This window comes from Gouania willdenowi, assembly GCF_900634775.1.
Source record: "Gouania willdenowi chromosome 24 unlocalized genomic scaffold, fGouWil2.1 scaffold_320_arrow_ctg1, whole genome shotgun sequence".
In the NCBI taxonomy this organism is placed as follows: Eukaryota; Metazoa; Chordata; class Actinopteri; order Blenniiformes; family Gobiesocidae; genus Gouania; species Gouania willdenowi.
The window spans coordinates 4,090,079-4,113,246 of record NW_021144848.1 but is presented as its reverse complement, the minus strand read 5'-3'; the positions used below and the strand labels follow the sequence as shown (position 1 = coordinate 4,113,246).

At 40.5% G+C, this 23,168-nt stretch overlaps 1 protein-coding gene across 1 annotated transcript in view; it reads right to left on the bottom strand.

The window, feature by feature from the left end:
- The window catches only part of igf2r (insulin-like growth factor 2 receptor), a 45,774-nt gene that overhangs the window by 15,195 nt on the left and 7,411 nt on the right, over positions 1-23,168 (bottom strand). Inside the window, 22 exon segments of the mRNA XM_028440440.1 lie at positions 858-1,036; positions 1,230-1,376; positions 1,451-1,627; positions 1,742-1,904; positions 2,082-2,183; positions 2,753-2,791; positions 2,793-2,849; positions 2,931-3,107; positions 3,302-3,461; positions 3,869-3,984; positions 4,548-4,716; positions 4,793-4,899; positions 4,902-4,942; positions 5,264-5,401; positions 5,487-5,639; positions 5,743-5,883; positions 6,962-7,117; positions 8,372-8,475; positions 8,554-8,728; positions 14,792-14,951; positions 16,869-16,977; positions 22,990-23,101. Of these exon segments, the coding sequence (XP_028296241.1) occupies positions 858-1,036; positions 1,230-1,376; positions 1,451-1,627; positions 1,742-1,904; positions 2,082-2,183; positions 2,753-2,791; positions 2,793-2,849; positions 2,931-3,107; positions 3,302-3,461; positions 3,869-3,984; positions 4,548-4,716; positions 4,793-4,899; positions 4,902-4,942; positions 5,264-5,401; positions 5,487-5,639; positions 5,743-5,883; positions 6,962-7,117; positions 8,372-8,475; positions 8,554-8,728; positions 14,792-14,951; positions 16,869-16,977; positions 22,990-23,101 (2,882 nt within the window).

Below are 23,168 nucleotides of genomic sequence, written 5' to 3'. Positions count from 1 at the left end.
GTGTTTTAAATCTCTGAAGAACTGAGTAAACAGATGTTTTCCCTCATTTCATCTTTTCTCCCTTTCTTTGACTTTTTGTCCTGGTTTTCCTTTCTTGAGGAAAAACATGCTGCTTTCTACCTCCTGCTCCACGTCACAGCCACACTTCAGACTACCTGTATACATATACCTGACTCAGCACTTCAGACTACCTGTATACATATACCTGACTCAGCACTTCAGACTACCTGTATACATAAACCTGACTCAGCACTGCAGAAGCACATGTGGGTCGTACCATTTGCACTGTTTTAAAGGAGTGGTAGCTAGGACCCTGATGCAGCAGGAATGATTGTTTTTAGTGCCAAACTGTGATTAACAACCAGTTTATATTCACATAGGGCCGTTTTCATTCCAATATAAATATTATAAAAATGTTTAAAATGCATTTTCATACACAATGTATATATAAAAAAGACATCTGAGCCGCTTTGGAGCTTGAGTACTCAGTACCCTGTACCCCCCACCCCCCACCCCCCCAGTCCGAGACCCCTGGTGTGTACTGAAGTGCATATGACAATAAAGTAGAGAATCTCAATCAATTTATATATTTTAAAAATGTATTTTAAATAGGTTAATAGGCTCATAAGTTTTTTGTCTGAAAAAAACAAACATTTTTTTTCACAGCACCCCCTGTTCAAAATGTTTTCCAGCAGCCCTGCTTATCAGGAAAAATCAGGTTTAACTCAGGTTAACTGGTTTAACTCTGGCTTATCGAGATAAGTCAGGTTTAACTTAGGCTTATAGAGATAAGTCAGGTTTAACTCAGGTTAACTGGTTAAACTCAGACTTATTGGGATAAGTCAGGTTTAACTCACCGTGTTGTCGTGGCACTGGAAGATGATGCGTGTGGAGTATCTGGCTTTGGCGCTACACTTGTCCCCCCCCCGGTAAACAATGCTCACTGATCCGTCCTCAGCGACTCTAGGGGTTGACTGGACGAATCCCAAATTCAGGCTTTTCCCTTCGATCACTGCGCACGCACCCAGAGGACCAACTGCACACAGGATAAGTTAAACCTGAACAGTCTGACCACACAGATGTTTCAAATCAACTGGTCATCAAGGTAACTGGTGACACAACAGACATATAAACCAACAACCCTCAATAGTGTAAATGATGCTGCTAAACAGCACCGCACTAACACAGCTGATGTTATGAACACTGTTGTCCTCGAGCTGATCTCTGACCTGGACAGCCTCTGAGCGTGGGCAGAGGTTTGCACACGTTGATAAAGAAGCTTCGTGAGGATGTGGATTCAGGATCGATGGGAATCCATGGAGCGTCATCAGCATTCCTCATCAGGTGACTCAGGTCGTACTCGTTACCGTGGGAATCTGAGGGAAGCAGAACTTGTAAACTATGTAACCCACACTACAGGAGGTGAACCAGTGAGCCCAGTGAGCTGTACCAGTGATGGTGCAGTCGACTGGAGCTGGTCTACAGGCCAGAGCTGTGGAAAACTGGAAGAGAACGTCATGGGCCACGTGGGACGAAAATGTTCCCAGTTCCTCGTGAAGCATCTTCAATGAACCCTCGTCTTCATCAGGAGAACAGACGAAGGTCACCGTGAAGGAGTCACGGGTAGCTGAGGAAGAGGAGGAGAGAGGATGAAGAATAGGAGCAGAGAGGAAGAGGAAGAAAAGCAGAGAGGGTGAGGAAGATGAGCAGAGAGGAAGTGGAAAAGGAGCAGGTGACTGACCCGTGGGGTCGTCCAGGGGTCCCCTGTAGGTCAGGGTGAGGACTCCGTCCGTGGAGAACTGCAGGGTCCGCTCCACTCCCACCACACTGCTGGGACGTCCATCCTCCAGCTCACAGCCGGCCATCCCTGCTCCACACTGAGCGGCGTTTTCACAGATGTTCACCTGCAGGGAGACGATCCATTAGAGGGAGGCGCTCTCTCCAGACTCCACAAAGATCGCCATCGCTCAGTCCGACAACATCATATTTGTGTATCGAGTCAGGGAGGAGTGGAAAGAGTGTGTGTGTGTGTGTGTGTGTGTGTGTGAGAGCTCTCACAGAGAGACTCGCTCAAACCTTACCAGGAAGTGCTTCCCATTTCCAGTAGTCGTGTATCCAGTTGGAGAAGCTAAAGGTTGAAGGTTGAACTCAAAGCCGGTGTCAGGATCGACAATTGCACAACTCTGACACAAAAAACACACAAACACAGTTTTAGCAGATAAAACAAACAAAAACTTTAGATCAAAGATACAACAATCCTACCTGAAAACTAGCCTAAAGCTAGCATGTGTGTCTGTTTAAAGCTAGCCTGTACGTCTGTTTAAAGCTAGCACGTGTGTCTGTTTAAAGCTAGCCTGTACGTCTGTTTAAAGCTAGCACGTGTGTCTGTTTAAAGCTAGCCTGTACGTCTGTTTAAAGCTAGCACGTGTGTCTGTTTAAAGCTAGCCTGTACGTCTGTTTAAAGCTAGCACGTGTGTCTGTTTAAAGCGAGCACGTGTGTCTGTTTAAAGCTAGCCTGTACGTCTGTTTAAAGCTAGCACGTGTGTCTGTTTAAAGCTAGCCTGTACGTCTGTTTAAAGCTAGCACGTGTGTCTGTTTAAAGCTAGCCTGTACGTCTGTTTAAAGCTAGCACGTGTGTCTGTTTAAAGCGAGCACGTGTGTCTGTTTAAAGCTAGCATGTGTGTCTGTTTTAAGTTAGCCTAAAGCTAGCCTAAAGCTAGCCTGAGCCACATCAGACTGCGTTACTACAGACATTGTTTTTGGCGGTCCTGATGGCGCAGGCTGCTCTGGTTTTCCCACAGGAAGTTGGCGGTGCAGTTCTGGAGCATGAGGAACCTGGGGCCACTGGCCTGAGAGCGGGGGAACACAAACGGCGTCACACGTTGAGAACCACTGACGAGCTGGGCAACGTGTTGTTTCTGAGCACCTACCAGGGTTCCTCTGGAGCATACCAGGTGGATACGTGTGGTGTACGACAACTTCAGGCCGTCCGACTCGCACGCTGAGCCGTCGCTGAACTCCAGCAGGAGGCGATCACGAGCCTCGATGATTGGACCTCGTCTGGACACACCCATGTTAGCCACGGACACCACTTCCTGTGGAGAGCCCTGTGTGTGTGGGGTGGGGAGGGGGGGCAATCAGCATCCTCTCTGTGTGTGTGGACAGCGTGATCTGACCACACACTCATCAAAGCAGTTAAACATCATGAAACAAACCCCCCCCCACGCACGCACGCACACACACACGCACACGCACACGCACACACACACACACACACACACACACACACACACACACACACCTGCTCCATGACGTATTTCATCTGACACACGGAGGCATTGCGGTCGCAGCCAATCACAGGCACGACAGGCCGACACACGTTGATGTAATACTTCCTGCGGTTGGACGAGTCGGACAGATCCATGACCTGCCAGTTCCTGCTGGAGCCGGAGCGCGACAGGCTGGGGGCGGAGACACACCGTCAAACACACACATACACTCAGGGAGAACATGCCACTCCTGCTCAGTACATGCTCAGCACACTGACGCATAAATACTGTATTTATTATCAATAAATATTCTTCTTCTTCTCACAAAGAGAGAACATCCATAGTGCAGTGTGTGTGTGTGTGTGGTGTAACGACTGAACTGGTGATCATTGTAGCTGGTGATTCATGACAGCAGAGGCCGATTCATTAAATTAATCCATTCATTCATCAACCTCAGATGAAACATCTCAGTGTTGGACTGGTCACAAGATGACCCGATAACCAGTAAATCTACAACACTAGGAGTATAGAACACTGAACCCAGTATTTGATTGGTTGGTGGATGTAGTGACATCATCTCACTGTGAAACTCCTCCTACCTGGATAAGTCGTACTGGTCGAGCGTGGTTGGATCCGTCACCACACACTCGTGTGGTCGCTGAGGACACGCGTACGATGTGTACCATCGGAAGTTATAGGTATAGTCATCCTCCACCTACACACACACACACACACACACACACACACACACACACACACACACACACACACACACACACACACACACACACACACACACACACACACCACACACACACACACACACACACACACACACACACACACACACACACACACACAGTTGTCATCCTGTCTGTGCTCTGATCACATGATTAAATGAATAGGAGTCATTAATTAGTCCTGTAGCACTATTTTCCAATGAACTATTAGAAGAACATTATTTACCTCCTTACAGTAACTCAATTACTGCCTTTTTTAATCTACTATGCAACATGTATTATTTGATTACTGCTTTGTTAGTTACTTTCCTATTTAGTTACTATCCTTACTTAGTTATTTGCTATCTTTCTATATGTTGCTTACATTTCCATAAGTTTACTCAACTACTTCACTCTTTTCCTTCTTAGTTGATTATGTATGTATTTAATTTACCTAGTTAATGAATGAGTCTGTAACTCTTGTGTACAGAAACCCTTTCTTTTCTCCGCCCCTAACACCACCCTCAGTGAGGGGCGTGGCATAAGGAGGGACCCTAACCTGGAACTCTGGCGTCCCGGTGCCGGCCTCGGGGTCACAGAGGAAGGAGAGGAGCGTGGAGCGCTGTGTGTGCTGCTGGTTGTTGTACTCGGAGCCATTAGCGTAGCTTAGCTGGATAAGACCATCGTAGTAGGACAGACGAGCGTTGGCCACGCCCAGACTCCACGAGCTGTAGGGTACAGACATGTGTCTAAGCCCAGGGTCACATCAGTAGACAGTAGATATAATCACTGATCAATAATCACCTTTTCTCCACCTGACACGCCCCTGCATTCTGAGGACACGCCCCCGCCTTCACCGCCGCACACACATTGATGTAGTAGGTGTAGCCGCCACTGCTCAGGTTATAAAATCTCCGTCAGGTTTGGACAGAGGAGAGAGATCAAAGGAGAAGCCTGCAGAGAGGGGGAGGAGCTAGTTGTCACTCACACAAAGACTCCTCCCACTGACACCCCCTCAGCAGCAGCAGCTACCCTCTGCTGCCCCTGATGCACGGACACACACGCACATGGACACACACACGCACGCACGCATGCACTCACACACTCACACACACACACACACACACACACACACACACACACACACACACACACACACAACAACAACTACCATCAGCAGGAACCACTCGGACACTTTGGGCTGCAGACCACATACGGTGTGTGTCTGTTTTCTGTGTGTATAAGTGTGTCTTTGTGTGTGTGTGTGTGTCCTACCAGCCTGGGGATCCTCCACCCTACACTCCTCCCCCTGACTCTTGGCCAGGACACAGGCGGCAGAGGTGAACCATTCCAGCTCGTACATGCAGCCGTCTGAGGAAACCCGGACGAGGACGGGCGGACTCTGTAGATCACCTGCACAGACATCCCATAATGCACCTGTTAATTCAGCAGCTGTGGCTCACAGTAACCATGGTGATGCAGGTGGTGAGGGTCCCACCTGGTCTGCACTTCAGCGTGACCACGCTCTGGATGGGCGTCTTCCTGCCGGGGCAGGGGCTCCCCTCCCCATACAGCAGACGCACATCACCCCCCTCCGTCCTCTGAGGGGCCGTCAGGAAGCCGCCCAGGCTGAGGGCGGAGCCATCCTGACCTGCACGCAGAGGGGTAGAGTCAGCAGCGTGCTGTCAGTGTTTGATTCTTTAGATCTGAAGGATCAGACACGTTCACGTGCATTACGTGAACGTGAGACTCACCTACGGCACAGATGGAGGCGTTGGAACAGGCGTTGGTGGTGACGTTTGTTGGCAGCACGCGGTGACACACATTCAGATAAAAACGAGTTTTGGATTGTTTGTTGGAATCCAAAACCTCCCAGTTTGATCCTGATCCTGAACCTGAGGAGACCAAACTCAAATAAACCCAAGTTTGATCCAAAGTTTACCTCTAAACCCAAGGTTAACTTTAACTAATTCTGGGTTACCATTATCCAGTGCTTTAAACCTGACTTTTCCTCTGATTTCTAGGGCTGTAGTCAACCAAGAAAATGATTGGTTGACCAAGACTATGGCACACGTAGCGATTAGTCGACCAAAAACAAAAAAATAAAATAACATAGAAATAATATAGAAATAGAATGAATGAATGATCAGGTGCAGAGGAGGACGAGGAGAAAGAAAGAGAGATAAATATGTAGTTTTGGTGTTTTGTGGTGCTGATTTGTTTTTAAACACAGACCATTTATGATATGAACCTTATTCAAGTTTTAACCAGAACCTGACAAAGATAAAGTCAAACCTAAAGGTCTGACATACATTATATATTTATATCAGTCTGACCTGAAACACACAATTAAAACCTATTTTTCTCATACAAATGACATATTTACATTAGTTTTAGTGGTAAACCTGCTTTTATTAATAAACTGTTCATGTCAACATCAGATCAGCGCACGGGGAAACAAACGCACGTCAAACACAGGTGTGCAGTGTGCCCACGGCACCAGAAACAGTGGATCTATTTATATAATCCACGTATGAAATATAAGGATAATCCATGTTCTTGTGCAGAAAAAGGACTGATTTAACAGTGGATGCTTGTGCTTCAATCCTGTCTTAATGATCTGCTCTGAGGACACTGACAGCTCTCACTCACACACAGCTGTTGCTGGACATAGAGCCATGTTTAGGCATTAAATACATTATATTGATATTTAATCCTTATCACCTATACAAGTGTATTGTGTTTTTTATTTTACGGTATTGAAACTGATACCGTTGCTGGTCGACCAATTAAAATCTTGGTCAACTACAACGGCATCAACCAATTAGTCGAGTAAACGACCAAAGTTTCAGCCATACTGATTTCACATCAAAGCCTGAATTAATCCAGAGTTTTATTCTGGAAAGTCGGGATTAATTTGAAATGAATCTTGTTTGGATTTGTTAAAGCAGGTTTGTTTAATCCCACACTCACCGGGGTATCTGGTGAGGGGCGAGAGGTCGTAGTGTTTGTTTCCGTCTCGAAAGCTGCACAGAAGCTCCGCCTTCTCCTTAACACAAGCAAATGCCGTCTGCCAGTCGAAGAAGTACGTGCAGTCGGTCTCACCTGCAAACACAGGCTGTCCTCGCCCTGAGGGACGCCCACATCACACCAGGATATTATCTGATCTCACACTGCTTTTAAGGGTTCCATTCTGTCAACGGTAGTTTAGCTCAATAATCCAAAATTAAACCTACGTTAAGCTTAATATTACAAAATTAAACATGAGTTTAGCTCAATAATCCAAATTAAACCTACGTTAAGCTAAATATTACAAAATTAAACCTAAGTTTAGCACAATAATCCAAATTAAACCTACGTTAAGCTTAATATTACAAAATTAAACATGAGTTTAGCTCAATAATACAAAATTAAACCTAAGTTTAGCTCAATAATCCAAAATTAAACCTACGTTAAGGTAAATATTACAAAATTAAACGAGTTTAGCTCAATAATACAAAATGAAACATGAGTTTAGCTTAATCATAAAAAATTCAACCTAAGTTTAGCTTAATAATCCAAAATTAAACATGAGTTTAGCTTAATCATACAAAATTAAACCTAAGTTTAGCTTAATAATACAAAATTAAACATGAGTTTAGCTCAATAATCCTAAAGTAAACCTGAGTTAGCTCAATAATCCAAAGTTAAACCTGAGTTTTTCATAATAATCATAAAAAAAAACCTGAGTTTATCTCAATATTCTAAACCTGAACCTGAGTTTAGCGCACTAATCTAAAGTTAAACATGAATTTAGCTCAATAATCTAAAGTTAAACCTGAGTTTAGCTCAATATTCTAAACTAAACCTGAGTTTAGCTCAATAATCTAAAGTTAAACCTGAGTTTAGCTCAATAATCCAAATCTCAACCTGAGTTTAGCTCAATATTACTAACCTAAACCTGAGTTTATGCTAATATTCTAAAGTTAAACCTGAGTTTAGCTCACTAATCTAAAGTTAAACCTGAGTTTTTCTTAATAATCAAAAAGCAAACCTGAGTTTAGCTCAATAATCCATAATTAAACCTGAGTTTAGCTCAATATTACAAACTTAAACCTGAGTTTAGCTCAACATTCTAAAGTTAAACCTGAGTTTAGCTCAATAATCCAAACCTCAACCTGAGTTTAGCTCAATAACCCAAACCTAAACCTGAGTTTAGCTCACTAAACTAAAGTTAAACCTGAGTTTAGCTCAAAAATCTAAAGTTAAACCTGAGTTTAATTCAAAATTCCAAACCTAAATCTGAGTTTAGCTCAATAATCCAAAGTTAAACCTGAGTTTAGATCAATAATGTAAAATTAAACCTAAGTTAGTGAAATCGGCAGCTGATTCAAGTTAACTCACCTGCAGTGCTGTTGCACTGGAAGTTGATAATAGTCATCCTCAGGAAGCCTGAGGAGCAGCGAGCTCCGTCCGGATAAATCAGAGTCAGATCTCCATCAGAGTAGCTACAGGAGGAGGAGGAGTCACTGAGGGTCAGACAGCCAATCAGAGAGCTCCTAGTCCACAGATACAGGAAGTCTCACCGTAACGTCTGGTTCTGGTTCCGACCCGACACCTTGAACATGTCCTTGTCCTTCTTCACCTGGCAGGATGAGAGGAACGGGTCTTCGGTGCCGCACACGTCCGTGGGGATCCGCCCACACACGTTCAGATAGTAGACGTAGCCGTCAGCGTGGGCGTAATACGGTTGGTCTGTGGCTGGAACACACAGGAAGCTCTAAACTCACACTAACCAGTACTAACCAGTATAAAACAGTACTAACCAGTATAACCAAAGCTAACCAGTATAACAGAGGAGCCAAGACTCACCTTTTGAGTGTGACTGTCACGCAACTTGATGCATTCTCATAATGATAATGAACTTTGGTCCTCACGGCTTGCCGTAGCGCGAGTAACTCTGATTGACTGACCAAGATAACCAATCACAGACCAATCCATGTCTCCTTGTGCCTAAATCTAACCAACCACGGCAGGCATCACACAATAATAAACCAATCAGAAGCAACGTAAGGTAAGTCTTGACGAGCCGTTTCTAAAGACACCTCACACAACACGCACCGAGTCGTCGCCATGCTTTCAGAAAGAAAGATCTGGTGATGGATATGTAACTACCTAATTTGGTTCACTGTTTATATTGTTGTGTGTGTGTGTGTGTTATAGTGTTAGTTTACTGGTGTAAAAAACTATCAATTTGTGCGTGTGTCTCTCTCTCTCTCACTCACGTGTGTATAAGGGTGTGTGATTAAAACATGAGATCGTAGAACCGTCTGTCATTTTGTGTATTTTTTGTGTATATATTTAGTTTTGTGTATTTTGAGCCATTTTCATATTTTAGTTGTATTTTTCTGTAATGTATGTTTTTTGAAGTCATCATTATGTGTATTTTTTATCTTTCTGTTGTCTTTTGAGCATTTTTTTGTATAATTATTGTTTTTTGTTGCCATTGTAATGATTCTGGAGTCATTTTGTGTATTTTTTGTATAAATATTGTTTAGTGTTTGTTTTATTTTACTCATTTAGTATATTTTCATTATGAATACTGTGTGTGTGTGTGTGTGTGTGTGTGTGTGTGTGTGTGTGTGTGTGTGTGTGTGTGTGTGTGTGTGTGTGTGTGTGCGTGTGTGCGTGTGTGTGTGCGTACGTGTGTCTACATCCATCTAGTATAGTGCCCGTTGGAAGTATGCATTCATGTGGGTATAAATAAGTACAGTTGTCAATTATGGCCAAATGACAAAATATTTGAAGGTTGGATGTACACAGAGGTGTACATATTCTGTACTCTGTAGTGTTATAAAGGGTTTATTTGTGGGTGTAAAGTAAAATAGTGTGTGATTTATCTGGTTTAATTTTATGGGACATGTGCATGATAAATGTGTTGTTGTTTTCATATTTTTTTTGCTTGGTGTATTTTTCTGTAATGTATGTTTTTGGAGTCATGTGTATTTTTGTATCTTTCTGTTGTGTTTTTGTGCATTTTTTTGTATAATTATTGCTTTTTGTTGCCATTGTAGTGATTCTGGAATCATTTTGTGTATTTTTTGTATCTTTTTTGGTGTAGTTTTGTGCATTTCTATTGTTATTTTATGTATTTTTGTAATAATATTTAGTTTTTTGTTTTGTTTTACCCATCCATCCATCTTCTCCCGCTTAGCCGTTTCCGGGTCGCGGGGGCAGCATCCTCAGTAGGGAGGCCCAGACTTCCCTCTCCCCGGCCACTTCCTCCAGCTCTTCCGGGGGGACCCCGAGACGTTCCCAGGCCAGCCGAGAGACATAGTCTCTCCAGCGTGTCCTGGGTCTTCCCCGGGGCCTCCTTCCGGAGGGACGTGCCCTGAACGCCTCACTAGGGAGGCGTTCAGGGGGCATCCTAATTAGGTGCCCGAGCCACCTCATCTGGCTCTTCTCGATGCGGATGAGCAGCGACTCTACTTTGAGCTCCTCCCGAATGACTGAGCTTCTCACCCTATCTCTAAGGGAGAGCCCAGCCACCCTACGGAGGAAACTCATTTCGGCCGCTTGTACCCGTGATCTTGTTCTTTCGGTCATGACCCAAAGTTCATGACCATAGGTGAGGGTTGGAACGTAGACCGACCTGTAAATAGAGAGCTTCGCTTTTTGGCTCAGCTCCCTTTTTACAATGACGGACTGGTGCAGACTCCGCATCATGGCAGACGCCGCACCAATCCGCCTGTCGATCTCTCGCTCCATCCTTCCCTCACTCGTGAACAAGACCCCGAGGTACTTGAACTCCTCCACCTGGGGCAGAACCTCATCTCCAACCCGGAGAAGGCACTCCACCTTTTTCCGGTCGAGAACCATGGACTCGGATTTGGAGGTGCTGATTCTCATTCCGGCCGCTTCACACTCGGCTGCGAACCGATCCAGTGAGAGTTGAAGGTCACGGTATGTTGGAGCCAACAGGACCACATCATCTGCAAAAAGCAGTGATGCAATACTGAGGCCCCCGAACCGGACCCCCTCAACGACCTGACTGCGCCTAGAAATTCTGTCAGAATCGGTGACAAAGGGCAGCCCTGGCGGAGTCCAACCCTCACTGGAAACAATTTCGACTTACTGCCGGCAATGCGGACCAGACTCTGACTCCGGTCATACAGGGAACGAACAGCTCCTATCAGGAGTTTCGATACCCCATACTCCCGGAGGACCCCCCACAGGAATCCCCGAGGGACACGGTCAAATGCCTTTTCCAGGTCCACAAAACACATGTGGACTGGTTGGGCGAATTCCCATGACCCCTCAAGGACCCTGCTGAGGGTGTAGAGCTGGTCCACAGTTCCACGGCCAGGACGAAAACCACATTGCTCCTCCTGAATCCGAGGTTCAACTATCCGGCGGACCCTCCTCTCCAGTACCCCTGAATAGACCTTACCGGGGAGGCTGAGAAGTGTGATCCCTCTATAATTGGAACACACCCTCCGGTCCCCCTTCTTAAAAAGGGGGACCACCACCCCGGTCTGCCAATCCAGAGGCACTGCCCCCGATGTCCACGCGATGTTGCAGAGTCGTGTCAGCCATGACAGCCCCACAACATCCAGGGCCTTGAGGAACTCCGGGCGGATCTCATCCACCCCCGGAGCCCTGCCACCGAGGAGTTTTTTAACCACCTCGGCAACCTCAGCCCCAGAGATAGGAGAGCCCACTCTCGGGTCCCTGGGCCCTGCTTCCTGATTGGAAGGCGTGTCGGTGGGATTGAGGAGGTCTTCGAAGTATTCCCCCCACCGATCCACAACGTCTCGAGTCGAGGTCAGCAGCGCACCATCCGCACCATACATAGTGTTGACGGTGCACTGCTTCCCCCTCCTGAGACGCCGGATAGTGGTCCAGAATCTCTTCGAAGCCGTCCGGAAGTCGTTCTCCATGGCCTCACCAAACTCCTCCCATGTCCGGGCTTTTTTTTTGTTTTACTCATTTAGTATATTTTATTATAAATACTGTGTGTGTGCGAGTGTGTGTGTGTGTTTACATTGTAACTGCTAGCATCTTTCTTAGCACATAGAATAATATAAAAAGAAACACTCACCCTTGCACAGAACAAACAATAATCATAGTAGAGCTGTGTTGTGGACCCATCCGTTCACATAAACGTCACATTCCTCTGTTTGAAGAAGCAGAACGTTTGCGACAAGGTCGGCTAACAATCGTCCGCACAGCCGCTGCCCGCAGTCATGGAGATAGAGGAAGAAGTGAAGTCCGTGACCCGAGATTTAAAGTAAGTTTGAAATCGCGGGAATATTATTAAATAACCATGAAATATGAACTTAAATGAATTTTAGCGGTACAAAAACATTTTTAATATTGACCTTTTTTTTAACCCAAACAAACTGTGACACAGTGACATCATGAACCCGGAACCGGAAGTAGCGCGCTCAATACCGCGCTCTTACCGAGAGAGCCAGAATTATAAAATTAACGTTTTGACCGTTTTGCTCCACCAAATTATTCCAAAATAACAGAAAGCGATACACACACTTTGGGTATTTTCGTCTCTTTCGCCATCAAAATGGATACCGGAAGTCGACTCAACTGTGATCAAGATGGATGTCAGAAGTCGTCTCTCAACATATGGTGGGTAGCGCCCCCTCACACTTTGCGGTCAAAAGTTGCCGTCCAGAAAATTAAAATTAAATTAAACGTTTGAAAATGACCAAATTACTCCAAAATAACAGATACACACACTCGGGGTATTTGGAAGCCGTCGACTAAGTTTCAGGTCAAACTCATATCGCATCAGGTAGATATTCGCTCCACACACACACAGACGTTTCCGTCTTTTAGAGATAGATTATAACCATTATACCCAGTGCTAACTAAGGCTGGGTTTTAAAAAAAAAAAACGATCAATTGATTAGAATCGATTCTCCTTTTTATAGCCCAATATCGATTCATAAAACCTTTACCTGCCTGTAGATTAGTAGTGCGGCGCCTCGCACTGCTGGGGGGAGGGGCTGTTGAGGGCATCCCCCCCCCCCCCGCAAGCTCTGCCCAAAAGGTATTGTGAGGACGTGATTGGAGCTGTTATCACAGTTTTACAGGCTGTAATGGAAGTCGTAGTAAGCTGTAAATAACAGTCGATGCTAAAGATAAACAAACAAACACACAAAGAACCATCTAACACCGCCATTCACTCACTTCTCTGTGGGAACGAAATGTGTTAACTGTGACTCTTTCCTGCTTAAGCCCGCCCACTCCCCAGCCTTCCAGCCAATCAACACTCAGAACACATGTAAACAAGATGCACATTGGCAGAGAAAGCTGCATGTAACCATGATGCCTTCATGGCCATGGGAAATCACAGTTGTTCCCTGCGCTCCAGCAGCAAATGATGAGAATGAGCAAAGAAAAAAAACTGAAAAATTAAGCCTGAGCCCGGTGTCACGTACTGAGTTTACCCCCGTACTGAGATTATAACCCTAACCAATCCAATAAACAAATAAAACATGCGTCTGTTCACTTTGAAAACAAAAATAAACAAAAACAGTTTATTTTTTTAGCCAAAATTCATTTTCCGGTAGTGCGCATGTGTGTATATGCCCATATAAGCACATATACAATATCAGTGCGGTGCAAACTCAGTATATGACCAGGACCAGTGTCCCGTCTGAAAGAGTTGTGACAGTAAAAAGGAGCTGACTCACTTCACAACATGTAGATCAGATACTTTTCTGCAGAAAAAACTACAAGTCGACATTGAAGAGAAAACACACGTCAAGTTTCATGGACAGTTTGAGTTTCATGTCCCAGGGTTTACATAAATATGTTCCAAAAATATGATTTACTACTTTATTGCCATATGCAATTGCAGAGACTTTTTCAAATATTTTTTGCACAATGTGTGTTTTTTTGATTCTGTAAATGCAGTGACCAACATCAGACACAAGGGGGAGTTCTGAGTTTAGGATAAAAATGCTTCAAAAGCAAAATAGAATTACTCTAACATTTTGTCGAGGGCTTAAAGGCTTTTTCTGCATCATGTTGGCTTTTTAAGTTTCCTGTTCACAGGAATTGAAAAGTATTTTCTTACATTTACCAAAGACCTGACTTATTGCACTTTAACACAATTTAGAATCATTTCAATTTCTGGATGTTTGATTTATTTACAATTATGTATTTATGTTTATGGTTGTGTCTCTTATTATACAGTTATATTTGTTTTGCAGCCACTGGAACATTAGAACAAAACCTTTGTGAGACTCAAAGTAATGAGAATGTGTTGAGTTTATAAAGTGTCTGTTACTACTTTATTTACACAGTCTGTCTGTGCTTTGAGTTGATTTAAGTCATTGTAATTTTGTTCTGCTCAGGTAATGTTAAATAAAACGTACATGATTAATGTAGCATGAGGTTCAATTATTCATGTAAATATTCATATTTTGACTAATGCACCAAGATAAAGCTGTAGTTTCTACTATTTGCATTAGTTATAATGAGAATATGTTCCATATCCAAGTAAAATTGGTACTGCATGATATCCTTAATAAAATCAAAAATCAATCAAAAGTTAATCAAATCGTGAATCGAATCGATTTGGGAAATTCAAATTGATACCCAGCCCTAGAGCTAACCAGTATAAATGTGTCAAACTCCATCAGCAGATCCAGATTCACTGCTGTTCTGATCAAACTGGTGTCTGTGTTAACTGATGACCTGCTAACACTCAATCACCAGTTAACATGATCACCAGCTGGTTTAGAACACCAGTGGAGTGTGTGTGTGTGTGTGTGTGTGTGTGTGTGTGTGTCTTACAGCTCAGAGACAGAGGGGTCAGGTCTACGTCCACGTGGTGCTGACTGCTGGTCAGTGTGCAGCTGTGACTCAGCAGAAAATCTCTGTGGCAGGCGTACTCCGTCACCCACTCCACCTCATAACGACAGTTGGTCTCGGCCACCATCCGGGGGACACTGCCCTAAGACAGGGGGACGGACATGCGGTCAGAGGATGGTGGGACGGACACAAACGGGATGGACATACAAATGTACAACATAGACATACATGCTGATGAATAGTTGACTTAACTAACGTACAGTAGTTTTGTATGAAGTAAAGATTGACAATGACTAGATATATTTGCTAAATGTTTTAATGTTTTAGTGACAATATTAAGTTTTTCTGCAACAATCAGTGGTTGAAATAACAGGTCATTTATTTTATATCATTTTAAAAGAAGACGTAACAAAAACAAATTAAATAACATTAAATCATAACATGTTACATGTATTTTGTTTTTTTATTTTACAGAAATGCTGTACATGAATGAATTTAACAGTAACATAACCAACTTATCATCTGCATTGTTTCACCCCATGAATTAAATTCAGAGGGTCCAGCTCTGATAGTGGGGTCTCCTAACCCTCTTCCCCTGGTCAGGGGTCTGTAACCTTTACTCTACAAGGAACCATTTAACCTCATCTCACCTGGATTAAAGTCCTCCTGGAGCCATAAATACCTTCTCTATGAAGACAATACAGTGGATTACATTATATACAGTTATAATTATATAGAATAATGTTTGATTTCATTTATATTGATCATGTAAATGGAAACTTAAAAACAGTTTAAAATAAAATAAATAACATCAATAAATAAAACAGTATCTTTATCTTCAAATTCTTACACATCTCAGTTTATATGAACACAATGTTTATAAAGAAGATTTTCATAGTTAATGTATATGAAAGTCTATAAAAAGTAACATGAATATAATAACACATGATCATGTGATCAACACATGCTAATTACTCATTTCTTGCCACACATAAAACATACATATTTAACCTGTACATTGGTGGTTAAATGAATCTGTTCCCACACAATTAAAATCTGTATTTTCTTCCAGAAATAGTGTTTTTGTTGTTTTAGTTTCTTACCAGGGATTTAAAACTTAAGGTTAGTCACAGGTGGAGGAAAGTTGATGGTCTGTAGATGTTGTAGGAGGTGAAGTAGGAATGTGCTGAGTCATTGTACAACATGATTTATTTCAGGTTAATAAATTGTTATATCATGATTTTATTTGTCATTAATCATTAATTAATTCACTGCCAAAGACGTCTATAGACGTGATTGTGTTTTTCGGCTGGGGGTTGCTAGGAGACAGTGTGACAAAGCTCTCAGGTGAATATCTAATCTGTACAATGACGTAGTGATCAACAGGTGGCAGCAGAGCACCTTTGGATGAGAGATCACCCATGATGAGCAGAGCTCAGAGGGAGAAAAAATGAGTTCATGAGACAGAAAATGGTTCTACAGAGTTGATGCTGAAGTTTCCACCATCTCACTACAGTTCACACTAGAGCATAGCATGTGTGGAACTAAGTAGACTATGGACAGTGTAGTGATGGTGAGAGAAAACCATCAAAAAAACAGGATGTGTGTGGAGAATGACGGGGGAGAGACTTGGAGGAACGCCAAAATACAGTAAGAAATCCATTCAACTCTGACATAGATAGTATAATAATAATGTCACCAAAAACCTGGTCTCAGTGTTTTTGTAGTTTTATAGAAGGAAACTAATGTTGAGCTGTCACTAAAACAAAAAACATGTTTTAAAGTCTCCTCACCGGCAGTGCGGAGCGAGAGAGAGAGAGAGAGAGAGAGAGAGACTCTGTGAGACGTGATAAAGTGTTCAGCTGCTCTGTCACATAATAAGGTCACCATACGCACTCGCACAGATGCAACCAGATTAAATTTTCACTCGCACACTGAAAAATTGGTCGCAGTGTCGAGCCTTACAGAGGACTGACACACGGTCAGAGGACAGACATGAACAGAGGACTGACACGAACAGAGGACTGACACAAACAGAGGACTGACGCACGAGACTAACCGAGTGTCTGCTTGACGGACAGATGAAGGAGATGGAGACGGCTGGGGTGTGTCCTTCACAAAATGCTGGAGGGGCGGAGTCAGCACTGAACTCATACTGGATCCTCAAACTGGGACACACAGGAGACAGGAAGTTAACTCATTAATCCAAACTTAAACCCAAGCTTATCTTAATAACCCAAACCTAAATCTCAGTTTAATTTAACAATCCAAACCTAAACCTCAGTTTAGCTCAATAATGCAAACCTAAACTTGAGTTTAGCTCAATAATCCAAATCTAAACTTGAGTTTAGCTCAATAATCCAAATATATACCAGAGTTTAACTTAATAATACAAAATTAAACCTGAGTTTAGATCAATTTTCCAATCCTAAACCTTAGCTCAATAATCCAAACCTAAACCTGAGTTTAGCTCAATAAACCAAACCTAAATCTGCGTTTAGGCCAATTCTCCAAACCTAAATCTCTATTTAATTTAATAATCCAAGCCTAAACCTCAGGTTAGTTCAATAATCTGAAATTAAACCTGAGTTTAGCTCAATAATCCAAACCTAAACTTGAGTTTAGCTCAATAATCCAAATATATACCTGAGTTTAACTAAATAATACAAATTTAAACCTAAATTTAGATCAATTTTCCAATCCTAAAATTAAATTTAGTTAAATGATCTTAAATTATACTTGAGTTTATCTCGATAATCTGAAATTAAACCGGAGTTTAGCTCAATAATCCAAACCGAAACTTGAGTTTAGCTCAATAATCCAAACCTAAACTTGAGTTTAGCTCAATAATCCAAATATATACCTGAGTTTAACTTAATACTACAAATTTAAACCTAAATTTAGATCAATTTTCCAATCCTAAAATTAAATTTAGCTAAATGATCTTAAATTATACTTGAGTTTAGCTCGATAATCTGAAATTAAACCTGAGTTTAGCTAAATAATGCAAACCTAAACCTCAGGTTAGCTAAATAATTCAAACATAAACCTGAGTTTAGCTCAATAATCCAAACCTAAACCTTAGCTCAATAATCCAAACCTAAACCTGAGTTTAGCTCAATAATATGAAACTAAACTTGAGTTTAGCTCAATAAGCCAAACCTAAACCTGAGTTTAAATCAATAATCCAAACCGAAAACTGAGTTTAGCTCAATAATCAAAACCTAAACCTGAGTTTAGCTCAATAATATGAAACTAAACTTGAGTTTAGCGCAATAAGCCAAACCTAAACCTGAGTTTAGATGAATGATCCAAACCTAAAACTGAGTTTAGCTCAATAATCCAAACCTAAACCTGCGTTTAGGCCAATAATCCAAACCTAAATCTCAGTTTATTTTAATAATCCAAACCTAAACCTCAGGTTAGCTCAATAATCTGAAATTAAGCCTAAATTTAGATCAATTTTCCAATCCTAAAACTAAATTTAGCAAAATAATATTAATTATACTTGAGTTTAGCTCGATAATCTGAAATTAAACCTGAGTTTAGCTCAATAATGCAAACCTAAACCTCAGGTTAGCTAAATAATTCAAACATAAACCTGAGTTTAGCTCAATAATCCAAACCTAAACCTGAGTTTAGGTCAATAATATGAAATTAAACTTGAGTTAGCTCAATAAACCAAACCTAAACCTGAGTTTAGATGAATATTCCAAACCTAAAACTGAGTTTAGATCAATAATCCCAACCTAAACCTCAAATTAGCTCAATAATCTAAACCTAAACCTGAGTTTAGCTCAATAATATGAAACTAAACCTGAGTTTAGCTCAATAATCCAAATTCAAACCTGATTTTAGCTCAATAATCCAAACCTAAACCTTAGTTTAGCTCAATTATCTCAACCTAAACCTTGGTTGAGCGCAATAATCCAAACCTAAACCTCAGGTTAGCTAAATAATTCAAACATCAACCTGAGTTTAGCTCAATAATACCAACCTAAACCTGAGTTAGCTCAATAATGCAAACCTAAACCTTAGTTTAGCTCAATAATCCAAACCTAAACCTCAGGTTAGCTAAATAATTCAAACATCAACCTGAGTTTAGCTCAATAATCCCAACCTAAACCTGAGTTTAGCTCAATAATGCAAACCTAAACCTTAGTTTAGCTCAATAATCCAAACCTAAACCTCGAGTTAGCTAAATAATTCAAACATCAACCTGAGTTTAGCTCAATAATCCCAACCTAAACCTGAGTTTAGCTCAATAATGCAAACCTAAACCTTAGTTTAGCTCAATAATCCAAACCTAAACCTGAGTTTAGCCCAATAATCCCAACCTAAACCTTAGTTTAGCTCAATAACCCAAACATAAACCTTAGTTTAGCTCAAAATTCCAAACATAAACCTTAGTTTAGCTCAAAATTCCAAACCTAAACTTGAGTTTAGCTCAATAATCCAAATATATACCTGAGTTTAACTTAATAATACAAAATTAAACCTGAGTTTAGATCAATTTTCCAATCCTAAAACTAAATTTATTTTAATAATCTGAATTTATACCTGAGTTTAGCGTGATAATCTGAAACTAAACCTGAGTTTCGCGCGATAATCTGAAACTAAACCAGAGTTTAGCGCAATAACGCAACCTTAACCTGAGTTTAGCTCAATAATCCAAACCTAAACCTCAGGTTAGCTAAATAATGAAAACATAAACCAGAGTTTAGCTCAATAATCCAAATCTAAACCTTAGCTCAATAATCTAAATCTAAACCTGAGTTTAGCTCAATAACCCCAACCAAACCTTAGTTTAGCTCAATAATCCCAACCTAAACCTTAGTTTAGCTCAATAACCCAAACATAAACCTTAGTTTAGCTCAAAATTCCAAACATAAACCTTAGTTTAGCTCAAAATTCCAAACCTAAACTTGAGTTTAGCTCAATAATCCAAATATATACCTGAGTTTAACTTAATAATACAAAATTAAACCTGAGTTTAGATCAATTTTCCAATCCTAAAACTAAATTTATTTTAATAATCTGAATTTATACCTGAGTTTAGCGTGATAATCTGAAACTAAACCTGAGTTTCGCGCGATAATCTGAAACTAAACCAGAGTTTAGCGCAATAACGCAAACCTTAACCTGAGTTTAGCTCAATAATCCAAACCTAAACCTCAGGTTAGCTAAATAATGAAAACATAAACCAGAGTTTAGCTCAATAATCCAAATCTAAACCTTAGCTCAATAATCTAAATCTAAACCTGAGTTTAGCTCAATAACCCCAACCTAAACCTTAGTTTAGCTCGATAATCTGAAATTAAACCTTATGTTAGCTAAATAATTCAAACCTAAACCTCAGGTTAGCTAAATAATTCAAACATAAACCTGAGTTTAGCTCAATAATCCAAACCTAAACCTTAGCTCAATAATCCAAACCTAAACCTGAGTTTAGCTCAATAATATGAAACTAAACTTGAGTTTAGCTCAATAAGCCAAACCTAAACCTGAGTTTAAATCAATAATCCAAACCGAAAACTGAGTTTAGCTCAATAATCAAAACCTAAACCTGAGTTTAGCTCAATAATATGAAACTAAACTTGAGTTTAGCGCAATAAGCCAAACCTAAACCTGAGTTTAGATGAATGATCCAAACCTAAAACTGAGTTTAGCTCAATAATCCAAACCTAAACCTGCGTTTAGGCCAATAATCCAACCTAAATCTCAGTTTATTTTAATAATCCAAACCTAAACCTCAGGTTAGCTCAATAATCTGAAATTAAGCCTAAATTTAGATCAATTTTCCAATCCTAAAACTAAATTTAGCAAAATAATATTAAATTATACTTGAGTTTAGCTCGATAATCTGAAATTAAACCTGAGTTTAGCTCAATAATGCAAACCTAAACCTCAGGTTAGCTAAATAATTCAAACATAAACCTGAGTTTAGCTCAATAATCCAAACCTAAACCTGAGTTTAGGTCAATAATATGAAATTAAACTTGAGTTTAGCTCAATAAACCAAACCTAAACCTGAGTTTAGATGAATATTCCAAACCTAAAACTGAGTTTAGATCAATAATCCCAACCTAAACCTCAAATTAGCTCAATAATCTAAACCTAAACCTGAGTTTAGCTCAATAATATGAAACTAAACCTGAGTTTAGCTCAATAATCCAAATTCAAACCTGATTTTAGCTCAATAATCCAAACCTAAACCTTAGTTTAGCTCAATTATCTCAACCTAAACCTTGGTTGAGCGCAATAATCCAAACCTAAACCTCAGGTTAGCTAAATAATTCAAACATCAACCTGAGTTTAGCTCAATAATACCAACCTAAACCTGAGTTTAGCTCAATAATGCAAACCTAAACCTTAGTTTAGCTCAATAATCCAAACCTAAACCTCAGGTTAGCTAAATAATTCAAACATCAACCTGAGTTTAGCTCAATAATCCCAACCTAAACCTGAGTTTAGCTCAATAATGCAAACCTAAACCTTAGTTTAGCTCAATAATCCAAACCTAAACCTCGAGTTAGCTAAATAATTCAAACATCAACCTGAGTTTAGCTCAATAATCCCAACCTAAACCTGAGTTTAGCTCAATAATGCAAACCTAAACCTTAGTTTAGCTCAATAATCCAAACCTAAACCTGAGTTTAGCCCAATAATCCCAACCTAAACCTTAGTTTAGCTCAATAACCCAAACATAAACCTTAGTTTAGCTCAAAATTCCAAACATAAACCTTAGTTTAGCTCAAAATTCCAAACCTAAACTTGAGTTTAGCTCAATAATCCAAATATATACCTGAGTTTAACTTAATAATACAAAATTAAACCTGAGTTTAGATCAATTTTCCAATCCTAAAACTAAATTTATTTTAATAATCTGAATTTATACCTGAGTTTAGCGTGATAATCTGAAACTAAACCTGAGTTTCGCGCGATAATCTGAAACTAAACCAGAGTTTAGCGCAATAACGCAAACCTTAACCTGAGTTTAGCTCAATAATCCAAACCTAAACCTCAGGTTAGCTAAATAATGAAAACATAAACCAGAGTTTAGCTCAATAATCCAAATCTAAACCTTAGCTCAATAATCTAAATCTAAACCTGAGTTTAGCTCAATAACCCCAACCAAAACCTTAGTTTAGCTCAATAATCCCAACCTAAACCTTAGTTTAGCTCAATAACCCAAACATAAACCTTAGTTTAGCTCAAAATTCCAAACATAAACCTTAGTTTAGCTCAAAATTCCAAACCTAAACTTGAGTTTAGCTCAATAATCCAAATATATACCTGAGTTTAACTTAATAATACAAAATTAAACCTGAGTTTAGATCAATTTTCCAATCCTAAAACTAAATTTATTTTAATAATCTGAATTTATACCTGAGTTTAGCGTGATAATCTGAAACTAAACCTGAGTTTCGCGCGATAATCTGAAACTAAACCAGAGTTTAGCGCAATAACGCAAACCTTAACCTGAGTTTAGCTCAATAATCCAAACCTAAACCTCAGGTTAGCTAAATAATGAAAACATAAACCAGAGTTTAGCTCAATAATCCAAATCTAAACCTTAGCTCAATAATCTAAATCTAAACCTGAGTTTAGCTCAATAACCCCAACCTAAACCTTAGTTTAGCTCAATAATCCGAACCTAAACCTTATGTTAGCTAAATAATTCAAACCTAAACCTGAGTTTAGCTCAATAATCCAAACCTAACCCTCAGGGTAGCTAAATATTTCAAACATAAACCTGAGTTTAGCTAAATATTTCAAACATAAACCTGAGTTTAGCTCAATAATCCAAACCTAAATCTTAGTTTAGCTCAATAATCCAAACCTAAACCTTAGTTTAGCTCAATAATCCAAACCTAAACCTTAGTTTAGCTCAATAATCCAAACCTAAATCTGAGTTTAGCTCAATAATCCAAAGCTAAACCTGAGTTTAGCTAAATATTTCAAACATAAACCTGAGTTTAGCTCATTAATCCAAACCTAAATCTTAGTTTAGCTCAATAATCCAAACCTAAAAACGAGTTTAGCTCAATAATCCCAACCTAAATCTTAGTTTAGCTCAATAATCCAAACCTAAACCTGAGTTTAGCTCAATAATCCAAAGTTAAACCGTTAAACGGCCTCTGTGAGCTCATGTCCTGATCACATGATCACTGAAGTACCTGTGACTGGACAGAAGCTCCAGAGGTTTGATAGGAGAACCAACGCTGAAGGATCCCTGAGACGTGATCACACACGCCGCTGAGTCCTGAGGACACAACTTCTCTGGACTATCTGAGGACACACACACACACACACAGTTAGGGTGTGATGAAGACCAGAGGACGTTGTGTGTGACTCA